The sequence below is a fragment of the Pholcus phalangioides genome, unplaced genomic scaffold, assembly GCF_987345545.1.
Source record: "Pholcus phalangioides strain wild (caught in Gottingen) unplaced genomic scaffold, Ppha-v1.0 ptg000024l_1, whole genome shotgun sequence".
NCBI lineage: Eukaryota > Metazoa > Arthropoda > Arachnida > Araneae > Pholcidae > Pholcus > Pholcus phalangioides.
The window spans coordinates 1,866,045-1,879,482 of NW_028301616.1; the positions used below are offsets into that span (position 1 = coordinate 1,866,045).

Consider the following 13,438-nt stretch of genomic DNA (forward strand, 5'->3'; position numbering starts at 1 on the left):
CTCTGACGACTAGTAGTTGTAAAAATTACAAAGAATCTCTAGCCCTTCTAAAACTTTTGCAGATGTCTCTGACTTTTTTTTTCCTCATTTATCTCTTTATCATTGTCATGTGCATTCCAAACACGATATTTTGTTCTTCTAACAGTTATCAAAATTTCGTTCATTTTCAATAGAATCAATACCTGCTTTCAGTTATCCATTTTAGGTATGGGAAATGTAGCAATACAGGCTGTGGACCGAGTCACACTTGAAATGCAATCTCTTGCGAAAAACTTTTCTAAAACACTTGCTATCAGTAGCAAGTTCTTGATCCTATCGCCATTCTTTCTTCACAAGTTAACTAACCCCTTGAAATTCCCAGCACCTGTGAAGGGACCTGTTACTGATATTGATAAACCACAAAATGGAACATGATAATGATGGGTACTAGAATCCTAAGATTTGGCGACATTTATGCACAACCAAGCCTTTCTTAATTTTGTTTTTTCTACCCCTGTTCTCTTTTACCCCCTTCCTTAAGTGCATAGGAGCTTTATTCACGTCACTGTTAAACTATTTTTTTATCACTAGAAAAAATGCCAAATGTTTTTGAAATAGTCGATGCCGTTTATAATATTTTTCCTCTTAGTACGACTTATTTTCGTGGTCTGAACTTCAAGTAATTCTCATTAAGAGATTTCCCGCTTACAGCATTTTAGATCGCTTTTTGAAAAACGTTATAAGCGGAATTGACTGTAGTTCGCTGCAAAGTATTTTTCACCCATAAGTGTGTGTAACAAGAAAAATGGAAAATCAGTGATTATGCTCAATCAACTATCACCTCAGTGAACTTGAATTTTTAATGTGTTCATCACTTTTACCAGCGATTATATCTAATTCATAATTGAAGTCTGTGAATTTGATAAATACATAAAAAAAAGTTATAACCTCTGTTCCTTTTATTTAACCAGTTTATTAGTTTGTGATGCTTCCACACACGAAACAGATTTTGCCATAATTAAAATAGATGTTGCAAAATTTTCTTCATACAAATATGATTACACAATGTACAAATAAAAAACCAACATTACCGATCGAATGCATAATTTTTGGTAAATGAATGAATCCCCCAAGGAATGCTGGTGAAATATTGCAAATCTGACCAAAAAGTTTAAATGATAGGCCTGGGTGGAATACAAAAGTTCTGGACACATTTAAAAAATTGTTCAATTTGCATTAAACGTTCTAAAATACTTGTCGCCTACATTTTCTTAACAAAAAAAAAAAAATTACATCACTTATGGGTGGCGCTGTATTGAAAAAAAAAGTGACACAAACAGTGCATAGTTAATGTTTATTAGGATTTCTGTTGCATAAAACTATATTCAAATATTGAGCACACTTTCACTCGTTTACATGCAGCCTGAGCTGAAAAGAGTGCTTGTATTGAAATGATATTGATTTATATATGCAATGCAAATCCAATAAATGTCAATTATGCACTCTGTGTCACATTTCATACCTAGCTTTTCGTGATGAAGCGTCATGAGTGAAAATTTTAACTTTTTATTACTATTCATTTTTAAAAGAACTTGGGTGCAAAATGCACTTGATATTGATTGATTTTGTATCAGTTTTTAAAATGTGCCCAGAACTCTTTTGCCCACCCTGTATATTTAATTTAACAAATACTTTATACAAACAAGAAAACAAATATTTTTTTGGATATGCCAAGGTGCAGGATCGCAACTAGGGAGGAAGCAGGTGGGTCTAGTGCCCCGGGTGATGGACCAGAGGGGCCACAAATTTCACCCTTTAACCTCTGCTTCAACATTACAGGGTCCCTAATATGCTACCATATCGAGGTGAACTCTGGAAAAAACGTAAGAAAGATAAGAGAGGAACCAGGATCTTATAAGTATGGTAAAATACAGGATGTTACCAGTGGCATATTTAAAGGGGAGGGCTATAGCCCAAAGCCAGCAAGCTCAAAGAGGGCAAATTTGAGGAATGAATGGTTGAGAAAGTAGAATAAGAGAAGGGCAGTGAAATATGTATAACCCTCAATATAAACCCCACCTCTGCCCCATTGGCGGGGATACAGGGGGCATTGCCCCCCATAGTCAAACGTGGAGTCGACTGATCTAATGTATAGATGAATTGACATCATCATCGTGCCCCCCCCCCCACAGACTTCCAAGTCAATCCTCGCCTATGCTCTGCTCAGACAACAAGGGGCTAGGTCAGTGACCTAGACAGTTTGCAAGCACATTAATGAGCAAAAGAGTGACTTAGAGCATGAGCAAGCATGTGAATGACCAAACGAGTGATCTAGAGCGGGGGGGGGGCAGATCAGTGAGTGACCACCCGAGTGGCGTAGTGGTAATGCTTGTCTACCACCATGAAAGGTGGCATCAGGTCCCAGGTTCAAACCAAGGGAAGGATAGATAAAATTTTTCCCTAATGAGCTTGAGGCGAACACATAGATGGCGCCTTCATTTCCAACTCATTAATGGCAGTAACTTGCATTATAGTGATATGGCCGAAGTTGGTGAGTGGTGAAGTAGTATGTGAATAACCAAAACAGTGTGCAAGCATGTGGGTGATTAAAACAGTAACTTTAGAGAGACGGGTACACTTGTAGGAGTGTATGTGGGGGAGGAGGCTAAAAGCAGGTTATAGCACAGGGTAGTGAAGTCAAGGACATTGGAATAGAATGGGAGAAGAGCGACAAAATTTGTGCATCAAAAATGTTGCCATATGTCACCGAAATCCCCAACTTCACTAAAAATCGCTGAAAAGAAGGTTGAATCCGAAACCGTGATTTTATATCCATAATTACCATGATTAGTTATGAAAATGCTGTTCGTGATTTTAGTGAACATTACTGAATTCACAAATACACATGGTTTGAAAAATGGGACAAAAGGAATAAAAAAATTCGGAAAAACTAAAAATACAGGAATGTAATCCCGTAATACAGGACACAAGTGGCTCGTCAAATTGTTTTCACACATTTTACTGGTCCTTGGGTTCAGAAACGTTTCGTTCAATACTTAATAGATGTTCTTAGACTTTTCCGGTGAAATGAAAACCATCAATGCGTCAGTTTTTAAAATAATTTTATTAAAATAAATCACAGTAGTAATTTGTGGAAACAGATACACACGCAAAACAACCCGATTAAGTTTATGGTAGAAGCAAAGGTGCTTACTGTCCTCCAAATATACATATCGTGTAATTCCTCTCTATATGCAGCAGTTCCAAATCTATATCTCTATTTTTAAAAAAAACACTTGCAGCGAATCTTCTTTACACACAACTGAACATCTAGAACTATATAGTCTTTTAAATAGCTTTTACCTACTACGTATTCAATATTTACAGTTCAATTCATTAATATACAATGTGCGATACATCCTTTTGAGTAAAAAAAAATTCAAAAAAATCACTTTGTTTTCGGAGCGATTCAAATCTTTGCGTTCTGTTCGCCGATGCTGTATTTCAAGATGGTAAATACTTATTAATCTCCTATTGAAAAAAAAGATAATTTTATATGAATAAAAAACAGGTTTACAACTTTTTTATATTATCAAAAATAAAAACCACTCAAGTTTTTGAAATCTTAACACACAGTTTAAACTGCAATCACAGGTGAAAGGATTGGTTAAATTGAGGATTTTAAGCAATGTGTGTTGATCACTAATCCTTTAACCTGTGATTGTAGTTTAAACTCTGTCTGTGAATACAGCCAATTGAGTAGCCCAGTTATTCAAGTAGGAATGGCTTTTTGGCCCTGTAACTACATGTGGCAAATCAGATTCTCGGATTTGGCACCTTGTCTCCAAAAAAAGTCTAAAAGAACTGAAAGGGTGAACAAGCTTTGTCAACCAAAAAAGAGTGGTAGGAGGGTGCCAAAAGTAGGTCCCACATGGGTAGAAATTTTTTCTTGAGCCACCCTTGTTTTTAAGGGAAATCTTACTCATCCCACTGGTTATGTACAAGTATAAAAACATAAGGTAACTCATGACGGGTGAAATAGCAAAGGGAATTACTAAACCCTTTAAAAATTCTACATCGTTTTTTCGATGAAGTAGGATTTTTTCTGATTTCCAATAGGTGCAAACTAAGGAATGTAGGTTCCATTGAGAAAAATTAACTTAACAGGCTTGACAATGCTAAAGCAAGAGGCCTTTAAGGATCTCGACGAAATATCTTGGCAATGCTGCTTAAAGATAGCTGCATATTCATATATACCTGTAATATCAGATAGGTGCCAAGCAGTGTTGTCCAAAAAACAATAATTTGGAAGAGAGAGAGTATAATTTTTCAATCTCCTCAAAAATTTTAAAGGGTAGTTTCGTAAAAAGAGAAGTCTCATTTCTTTTATGAAAAAAACAAACTATTAAAAACAATTACACCTAAAACTAAAAGGAGTATTTTTGTTCCTCAATGAAATTTGCAAGAGTAAAATTGAATTTTGATGCGTGAATCATGCATCTAGATGCGTATTGGTTAAGACTGTTGTCAAGTCTCGTTCCAAGAATTTCTACTCCATTCCACTGGCTCCAAAAAATTCTTATATCTTCAGAATTTTGATCGTAAATTTAAAAAAATCCCTACTTGGGGGAAAAAATTATTTCCCAAGAATTTATCCAGAAAATTCCTTGTTTTTTCCCTCCAAAATAATGTCACATGCATGAAGTAAATTGTTGTTACTGCTTCAAATGAAATAGAAATGTTCATTTGATCATTTTTGTCACACCTCGGCCATTTTCTGCACACAAGGACTAATTAGACTCTCTCTGGCAACTACAACTTATTGCCGATTCCAAACGGCAGTCTTTTTATATACTCACCTAGGGGTTGGTGCACTAATCGCTCAGTGTGGGACTCCCCGAGGTAGCAATATTTTTCTGTGGTCATGCCACCATTTCTGTTGTACCCTTGCACGGACGAACCAGGTATCAAACTCGCGACACCTCTAAACAACCTCTGGTACTTTAGGCAAGTATCTTATCAACCTGGTCTACCATGCCCAAACAGAAATGTTCCATTTTGGCAAAGTGAACACAAAATTTGCAAATCAGAAATCATCAGTCCCACCTCAAATCGACAAATCAAAAGATGATTTGTGTCCCTCCTAGATGGATGACCAGTTTAACCCATTAATGTCGGTTGGTAAGAAAATTTGCCATTCAAAATTTTAATTTTTTTTCTTTGCCAGTAAATGGTGGGAGTGGTTCCCACTCAGTGTTTTTCTTATTTCAAAAAATCAGTCACCTTTAATGGGTTAATTTGTGTAACCTGTTTTCTGATCTGATGGCAATTTTGGTATGATTTTGATTTGAGTGTAGTAATGACAGGTAATTTACCCTGCTCTTTGACAATAATCATCGACTTAACGATAATTGATGATGGCTAGCATGATGTCACTTTTTATCCAAAGGGAATGAAATGATGAATGACTTGATGATTTTACTTTCATAAATGAAAAATTCCTACTTTGTGTTTTTAAAAAATTCCTTTCATATTTGTCTCATACATTTGTTCGTATCTAGTATTGTGCGTGAATTTTTAGTGTTGCCATCTATTTTTAAATTATGAGTGAAGCAAAGTAGGGCATCTATTATCTGAAATGACTGGGGGTGTTTGGATAACTGATTTTTCGGATAACCGATCATCTACGGAAAAAAACTGTACCAGTGTCATAGGAGCAATATGAAACAAAGAAACTGATATTAAACACAAAACTGCACATTATCACAAGTCTTACAAATAACACAGAGAACTGACTAACCTAGTTTGACAAGTTCAAAATAGCCATTAAAGTAGGCCTAAAATTTAGGAAGAGAAGTCCAAAATTTTCTTTTACTTCTGAGCCAAAACTTTTTTTTTTTTTGCTGCTAAATCTTGCAAATGTTTTATATAAAGACAGCATCACATTTGCAGACCGGAACGCTTTTGGTTAACCGATGTTTCGGCTGATCGGTATTCCGATAATCGATGCTCTACGGTACATTGATTAAATATTTGTACTGTTGTAAATCTGTTGCTATCTGTGGCCACACATTGTAATGGGAAGATCAGCTCGCATTCACACCTCAAAGTTGGGAACCAAAACCAACTTCAGCTACCCACCACTATTCCACTAGTTGAGTACAAAGCCCAATGTGATAAGCCCCCATCATGATGCGAGTCTGCCACTATGACCACACGGCCATGCAGTGACTTTCAAAAACACCAATAGCAGGATATAGATGGAATAAATTTTAAGATGAACAAATGTATGCAATAATTTTTTTATTGATATGACATCCAAACACTGTAACCAGATCACGCAACTGAAAAACCAGGACAAATTGTGAAAATTTGTTGATAAAAACCAGGACATAATAAAAATTTCTTAGTACGGAGGTCTTCCAGAAAGTAACATAATTAGTAGGTCTCCAGAAAGTAACATAACTAACCATAGGCATAACTAAATAAAAACGAAAGATATCAACACAAAACTTTATTTACAAAGTCAGGGTACCTTACTCTATTTTCCAATGGAGTCACCATAGCTGTCAATGCACTTATTGTAATAACATGGGACCAATTTTTCAGTTCCTATGTTATACACTTCTACCGCCAAAGATTTGAGCCAGGATGTCACTTCTAGTTTGAGGTCTTCCTCGTTTGCGAACTGTTTTCCACCAAACATTCCTTTAGTTTTGCAAATAAGTGAACTTGGTGCCAAGTCAGGGCTGTAAGGAAGATGTCCAAAGATTTTCCACTTAAGACGCTGAAGTTCTCACTATGTTTGTGCTGATACCTGAGGCCACGCATTGTCATGAATCAAAACCACCTTTGCCAACAACATTCCACGTCTCTTGTTTTGGATGGCGTGGCTAAGTCTTTCAAGAGTTTCACAATATGCCTCTGAGTTTATTGTGACTTCTCTTGGCATAAACTCCACGTGGATCAAACCCTTTCGGTCGAAAAAAACTGTTGCCATCAATTTTCTGATGATGCAATTTGGTTTTTCTTTTCTAGCTTTTGAGGATGAGTTTGTGTGATGCCACTCCATAGACTGATGCCTGTCTTCAGGAGTCTTGTAAGAAGCCCAAGTTTCATCTCCCATTACAATACAGTCAACAAATTCGTCACCATCATTGTGATATTAGGTCAAAAATTCAAGGGCTGCTTCTATCCGTTTCGTCTAATAGACATTAGTCAAATTCTTCGGCACCCACCAAGCACACATTTTTTTGTAGCCAAGGTGATCTGTCACTATTTCATGTAAAAGCGATCATGAAATTTGTGGGAAAGATTCGTGTAATGTGCTTAAAGTGAAATGCCGGTTTTCCTAAATTTTGCTTTCAACTCATCCGTAACAAATGATGGCCTCCCAATCTTTCTTATCGTCGTCGTGCACACTGGTTATGCACATTATGCACCATTTCCTCACTGAAGGCTCATTCATTGCACTATCACCATAAACATTCTTTATTTGCCTACAAATTTCGATAGGTCCAACATTTTGTGCATTCAGAAAATGAATAGCCCTTCACATTTGGTGGGATTGTCGATGGGCGCAGCCATTTTGAAAGGTTACAGAACAAAGACACACGATATTTGGCAACAAAATTCGGCTCACACTAAAGCAAGGGAAGGAGCTAACTGGAGCGCATGCGCTCGCGGTGGTTGGGGGATCGGCGCCGGGCGCAATCATTCTTTACTTTCTGGACGTCCCCCATAAAACCAGAACATGAAAAATCTTTCCCTTTGGCAAATTTCACATGACAATAGCTAAAATTACCTGTTCGCAATAAAGCCAGGGGCGTAGGAAATGGTAGCTTTGTACAGCTTTTTAGGACAGTGGATTTATTAGCAAAAAATAGGGACTTGTCCTAGATAAAAGATACCATAATTTGTCTGTGTGCGATGCCAATACGTTTCCGTAACTGTAAAACCGGGATATCTGGCCACCCTACATACAAAAGGAATGAAAATATGTCTAAATCCATGTGTTTAAAGCATACCTTAAGTAATCTTGAATGATATTCATCGCAACTTTCACCCTTCACTTTTTCCGGAATGAATATTCTTCCTTTACGCATCACAAACTGCAGCTCTAGAGTCGTCATTGCAGGCAATGGACTAATTTTGTTCTTCCTCATCAACTCGCAAAGATATTCCATATAATGGGTTCTTCAACAAAAGAGAAATTTACAATCAGTAAGCACAACATAGTTTAGCATTTTGTCATTAAAAGCGATGAAGGGTTTTCAATAAGTATATTACACACTTTAGTTTTTGCCCCCAAATTATTATTTTTTCAATCAGGCAATAGAAAGCAATATCTGGATGGAATCTTCAAAGAGCACAGAAATCACACGCGTTGCAGTTCAATTATCAAATTCCAGCCAGATTTTTTGATCAAAATTGGGGGAATAGCTCTGTTGGTGGTACTCTCTACCACAAGGGTGTTCAACTTTTAGGAGAGTGCGGGCCATGTTTGAAAACATGTCGCAGGTCATTTAAGTAATGTGGAACAGTGCTGCAGATCACTTAAGCAATGTAGAACTGCATCACAGGCTACTTAAATGATATATAAATATGACAGAACAATTGAGTGACCTGTAAGTCTGCTGCGGTCTGCTTAGGTGATCTGTAAATGTTTAGTGGGCAGCTTAAGTGATCTGAAATTACTCTGCAGGTCACTCAAGTAGTTTTTAAACATGTCACAGATCACCTGAGTGATCTGTAAATGTGCAGTTGGTCACAAAAATGCATTTTTCACTTGGTTCATCTTATTTATTTTTATGTGCCAGCCACCTTGTTGGATAATTTGCTTGTTGTGGCCTCTGATTTTGTATTTGCATAATCTAATCTAAATCTAAAAAATTAGATTTCAAGTTGCGGGCCACATCAGATGACTCAGAGGGCCATGGGTTTAGCATGTACGCTCTAGCATAATATGTTCATACTAACTATTTAAATATGTGATTCTCATCAATGAACTGAATAACTTACTTGCAAAGACCTGCCATATATGGTTCAATATCCCGACCACATCTGTCCTCATTGATAGCACCATGTACGTGTTTCTGCTCACGCACTTGGCATCTGCTTTTTACGATTTGATCTGGTGGCGGAATTTTCAAGAATGAAACCTGTTTCTCCTGGAGAAATAAAAAAGTAATCACCAATAATAAAAGTATGGGTTATAATTGAATCATCAAGTCAAGATGATAACATAAAATGTTGAATAAGAATTATTGAACACCGCTTACTGATAAGATTTGCTGTAGCTGAGAGGCTTCACTATCTCTAAAGAAAAACAAGCAGTTTTTCGCATGATGACAATGCGTCCCCAAATTTCCACAAACTGGTAATACTTGACATTCCTAATTTGAAGGGGAGGAACAGCATAATGAATAACAGTAACAATGCTCAGTCATCCTATAGAAAATATCGATTTTAAATAAAGGATAAAAATCAATAATATTGATTGAAATGAAGGATGTTCCATAAATTTGCAAATAGTTTAAAAATTCATAAAAATTGAAAGAATTAGTTTGCAGTTAGAATTAGAATGCGGTGTGCAAAAATGTTACTCTTAACCCATTAACGCCAGTTAGTAAGAAAATTTGCCATTCTAAATTTTAAGTTTTTTCTTTGCCAATAAATGGTGGAAGTGGTTCCACTCATTATTATTTGTTTTAAAAAAAATCAAAGTTGTCGTTAATGAGTTAAGAAGGGTGTAACAAATTCATTAACACATTCTACCTATCATTCCTTGGTCGTTCTATTATGAAAATTAATATTTTATCATGTGTATATACTGTTTATAATTTGGGTTAATTGCATTTTTAATTGGGTTGCTGTATTTTTTAAATATATGACATCCATATTTTTATGGGCATCTTTTTATCAGCCACATCATTGGGCATTTTGCCTGTTGTGGCGTTGTATTTGTATTTGGAAATTAACAAACACAACAAACTAGAAAACAATATGACATCAAAGTTCTATCTGCAAGACAAGAAATTATCACTACTGATCTTCGCGCCATTGTTTTTAAGTGAACCTCAACGAGAAGACTTGGTTGGCCAATCCTCCAATCTATTTCCTGTGACAAACATGTCTCATGCACAAGCGTAATTTAGTAAAACATAAAATACAGCTCCACCACCTCATTTGTATTTCTTGAAACTGAGAACAACCAAGTCCTACTTGATGGCAACAGTTTTACAATTTTATGCATTCAAAGCTGTTCTAATGTGGAACATCACGGTCAAGGTTGTCCAGGCGTGATACGAAATCGTGCCAGTAAACATCGGAAATAAACAAATTGTTATTTCCGATGGGGGGGGGGGGGGGGGGGTTGTTGGTACCGGTACCAAAAAAAAATTTAGTTCAAATTATTGTCAATAAAGGGCACTGCGCAAAAGAAAATCACTGGGAATAAAAGCAACTCGGAGTCCTATCAAATGTAGGGTGTATGATTAACAGCTTATTTCTGAATTTTCCTGTTACTGGTGCTTACATAAGGTTTTCATTTTAATGTTGATATTGATGGATAAAGCATTATTGGTCAATATTGGTCAAGTCTTTCTACCTCAGCCATGAATCGATCAACAGCTGAAGCTTTGCGACTGTTTAGTACACAGATGAGATTGAAGAAAGGTTCTTCCATCAAAATCTATGATTTGCTTTTGCACATTGCCATCTATCAACAAAAAATTTAACTAAATTTTTTTTCTGTACCAAAAAAATCCTCCTTCATGAGGATAACTTTTTCGCAAGCTGCCTTTAATACCAATTCCTTCAATTTTTATGAATTTTCAAACAATTTACGAATTTAATACATGCTGGAGGAAAATAACTTTGCATAATATAGCATTGTTCTTCCCAGAATTTTTTTTTATCCAGGTGGTAGGAATGAGCATTCAAGTGAAAGCAAAATATGCTACTGCAATTTAGATAGCAGTACAGTAGAACCTTAATTATACAAAATAATTCAAAGAACAACTCTCCTGAATGAATCCACTGACACTCTCTCTCTCTCTCTCCCCAAGCATATCAAATACAATAGAATCTCATTTATCCAAACAACTCGGTCAACTAAACACCTTTTCAATTTAACTCATTCTCAGTTTTCTATAGTCAGTGATGGTATTTTCTTACAACTCGAATCCTCTTATCTCCCAACTCAATAGCTTCCTTCTATTGTACAATAATCCACTTCCAAACAATTATATATACTGTACCTGTAAGTTATTGATATTAGTAGGGTGGATACGGGTACAGTTTATGTAGTTATATTGACAAGCAAACAAACGCACGAATTTGAGCAGATTTAGCTGCCATCTTTTTTATTCATCTGATGAATTCATCTTAATCCTATGGGTGTGCCTTAATGAAAGGGAGGAGTGTCTTTTTTTGACAACAAAACAGTTCTTATCGCGGTTTTGTTGAAAAGGGAGGGGGTTATAATTTGTTGCTGAATTTCATCATTTCGATTTTCCTAACAAGCTTCAGTCCCAATGTGATCGGATAATCAAGGTTCTACTGTACAAGATTTTGATATGAGTGGTATATTTATGTGAATATCAAGAACAAATCAATTTCCAATCAGAGATATAAAAGGTTGAAAAGAGCCACAAACCTTTGCTTTCTTGTATCGCTTCATACAGAAAGAACAAAATTTGAGATTACAATGAGTGCATTTGTAATCCATACATCCGCCACTTGCATGTGCATACTTGATACCACAAGATGGGCAAGCTACATTAAGAGAAATTAAAAGGGGGGGGGGGGGAAACAACATTGTAAAAATTTCAGACACAAAGGAAAATATATATATATATATATATATATATATTTTCCTTTGTGTCTGAAATATATATATATATATATGGTCTTCGTGAGCTGAGAATACTTACTGACTCCTCTTTCAGCTAATGCTTTGACTAGCCCAGCTGGTGGAGGTTCGGGAGTGTGCATATCTTTCCACTGCTGGAATCTCTCACAATGGACACCTTCATGTTCAAGCTCCCACTACATAGGAATAAAATAATTTGAAAATTACCATTAATAAAGTCAAAAATAATAAAGTCTGCAAAGAAATCTAAACACACATTTTTATATGTTCCTATACACATTTTAAACACAGATGTTCAAAACTGATCAGTATGATGGGAGGGGGGGAGGGGGAATTGGTCTCTCTTAATTTTTGATTAATAATATTAGTTTAATTGATGTACAAACAGATCAATAATTTGATGACAAAATAACTACTCACAGTTTGATGGCAAAGAGCGCACGTTATGGCGGAACAATCAGGGCAGTACAATTTCTTTAAACGAGGACTTGCTATGAAACCTGATGAGCACTAGAATACAATATTATTAATTATAATTAATATTAGGGAATCAACATATTATTCAAATTTTGTACCAAAAATACATATTTTTGAGAAATAAATTAATGAAAATGAACCTTCTCGTGTGCATATACATGAGCAAATCAAAAACTAAGCTACACTCTTGGTGTTTTATATGACAACACATTACAATAAGAATGTTTTTATTTGGCATGGATGTAAAATATGTGTACCTATTTTGGGAGAGACAGAGCCCTGCCTTATATATCAATCTAGGTATTTCATATATATTTGCTAGACGTTTTTGTAAGAGTGCATCAGTTGAAGTCTTACTCTGAATCAGAGGTGCATTGAGGAAATAGCTTTCTGTGGGGGTAAATGTTTAAATTGTACCAACATTTGTCACAAAATTTTTATTGTCACAGAGAGCATGTAATATCTCAATCAGTGATTGTGAATCACAGAAATTTCCGGCATGGTATTCATTTCTCTTCCAATTCATAGAAGTGTATTTCGTCATTCAAATTAACTGAGATTCTTCTGTAGCGTATTAACCCCAAACTGCTGGCAAAATCAAGAACTTGCTAAAAAAAAAAAGACTGCTGCAAAATAACCACCACACAGCAACAACTTGTACCTGTGTTGGTCACATTTGTTTGGTAAAGTGAAACAGGATCTTGGAGGACATAATTTTTATACCTATGACAATGTGAAAACTGCTGTTTTGAATGGTTTTCCACAATGCTCCCCCCCCCCATAGGCATGGAAAAACTAATCATTTCTACCTTCAAATTGTTGAATCCTTGTATCTTGCTGTTTTGGCCGAATGTCTCTTTCCCAGGTAGTATTTCCAATGTAGACCTTTGTACGAGTCCTAAAAAATGGTTAGTACCATCTTTTCCATAGAAGGCTGAATCATAAATTTCTTTTTGCTTCAACAATCTTGGATGCTTTCACTTTTTACCATGCTTTTTATTATTTGTATGTGGTACCAGTTGCATGTGTATGTCCCTGTATAGTGTTATAAGCCTCCATTGAATTTCAACTCTTCGGACACCTTCAACCAGAACAATCAGATCACTG

General features: G+C 35.9%; 1 protein-coding gene across 2 annotated transcripts in view; it reads right to left on the reverse strand.

Annotated features, from left to right (window-relative positions):
* Positions 1 to 3,084: 3,084 nt before the first annotated feature.
* LOC149068562 (uncharacterized) overlaps positions 3,085 to 13,438 on the reverse strand; it is a 99,298-nt gene continuing 88,944 nt past the window's right edge. For both annotated transcript variants that reach the window (XM_089250318.1, XM_089250317.1), the window contains exons 17-23: positions 12,275 to 12,364; positions 11,916 to 12,030; positions 11,639 to 11,757; positions 9,261 to 9,374; positions 9,001 to 9,149; positions 8,007 to 8,175; positions 3,085 to 3,510 (exon numbers count right to left, since the gene is read on the reverse strand). In XM_089250318.1, the coding sequence (XP_089106444.1) occupies positions 3,484 to 3,510; positions 8,007 to 8,175; positions 9,001 to 9,149; positions 9,261 to 9,374; positions 11,639 to 11,757; positions 11,916 to 12,030; positions 12,275 to 12,364 (783 nt within the window). In that variant the 3' untranslated portion in view covers positions 3,085 to 3,483. The remainder of the gene's footprint in view (positions 3,511 to 8,006; positions 8,176 to 9,000; positions 9,150 to 9,260; positions 9,375 to 11,638; positions 11,758 to 11,915; positions 12,031 to 12,274; positions 12,365 to 13,438) is intronic.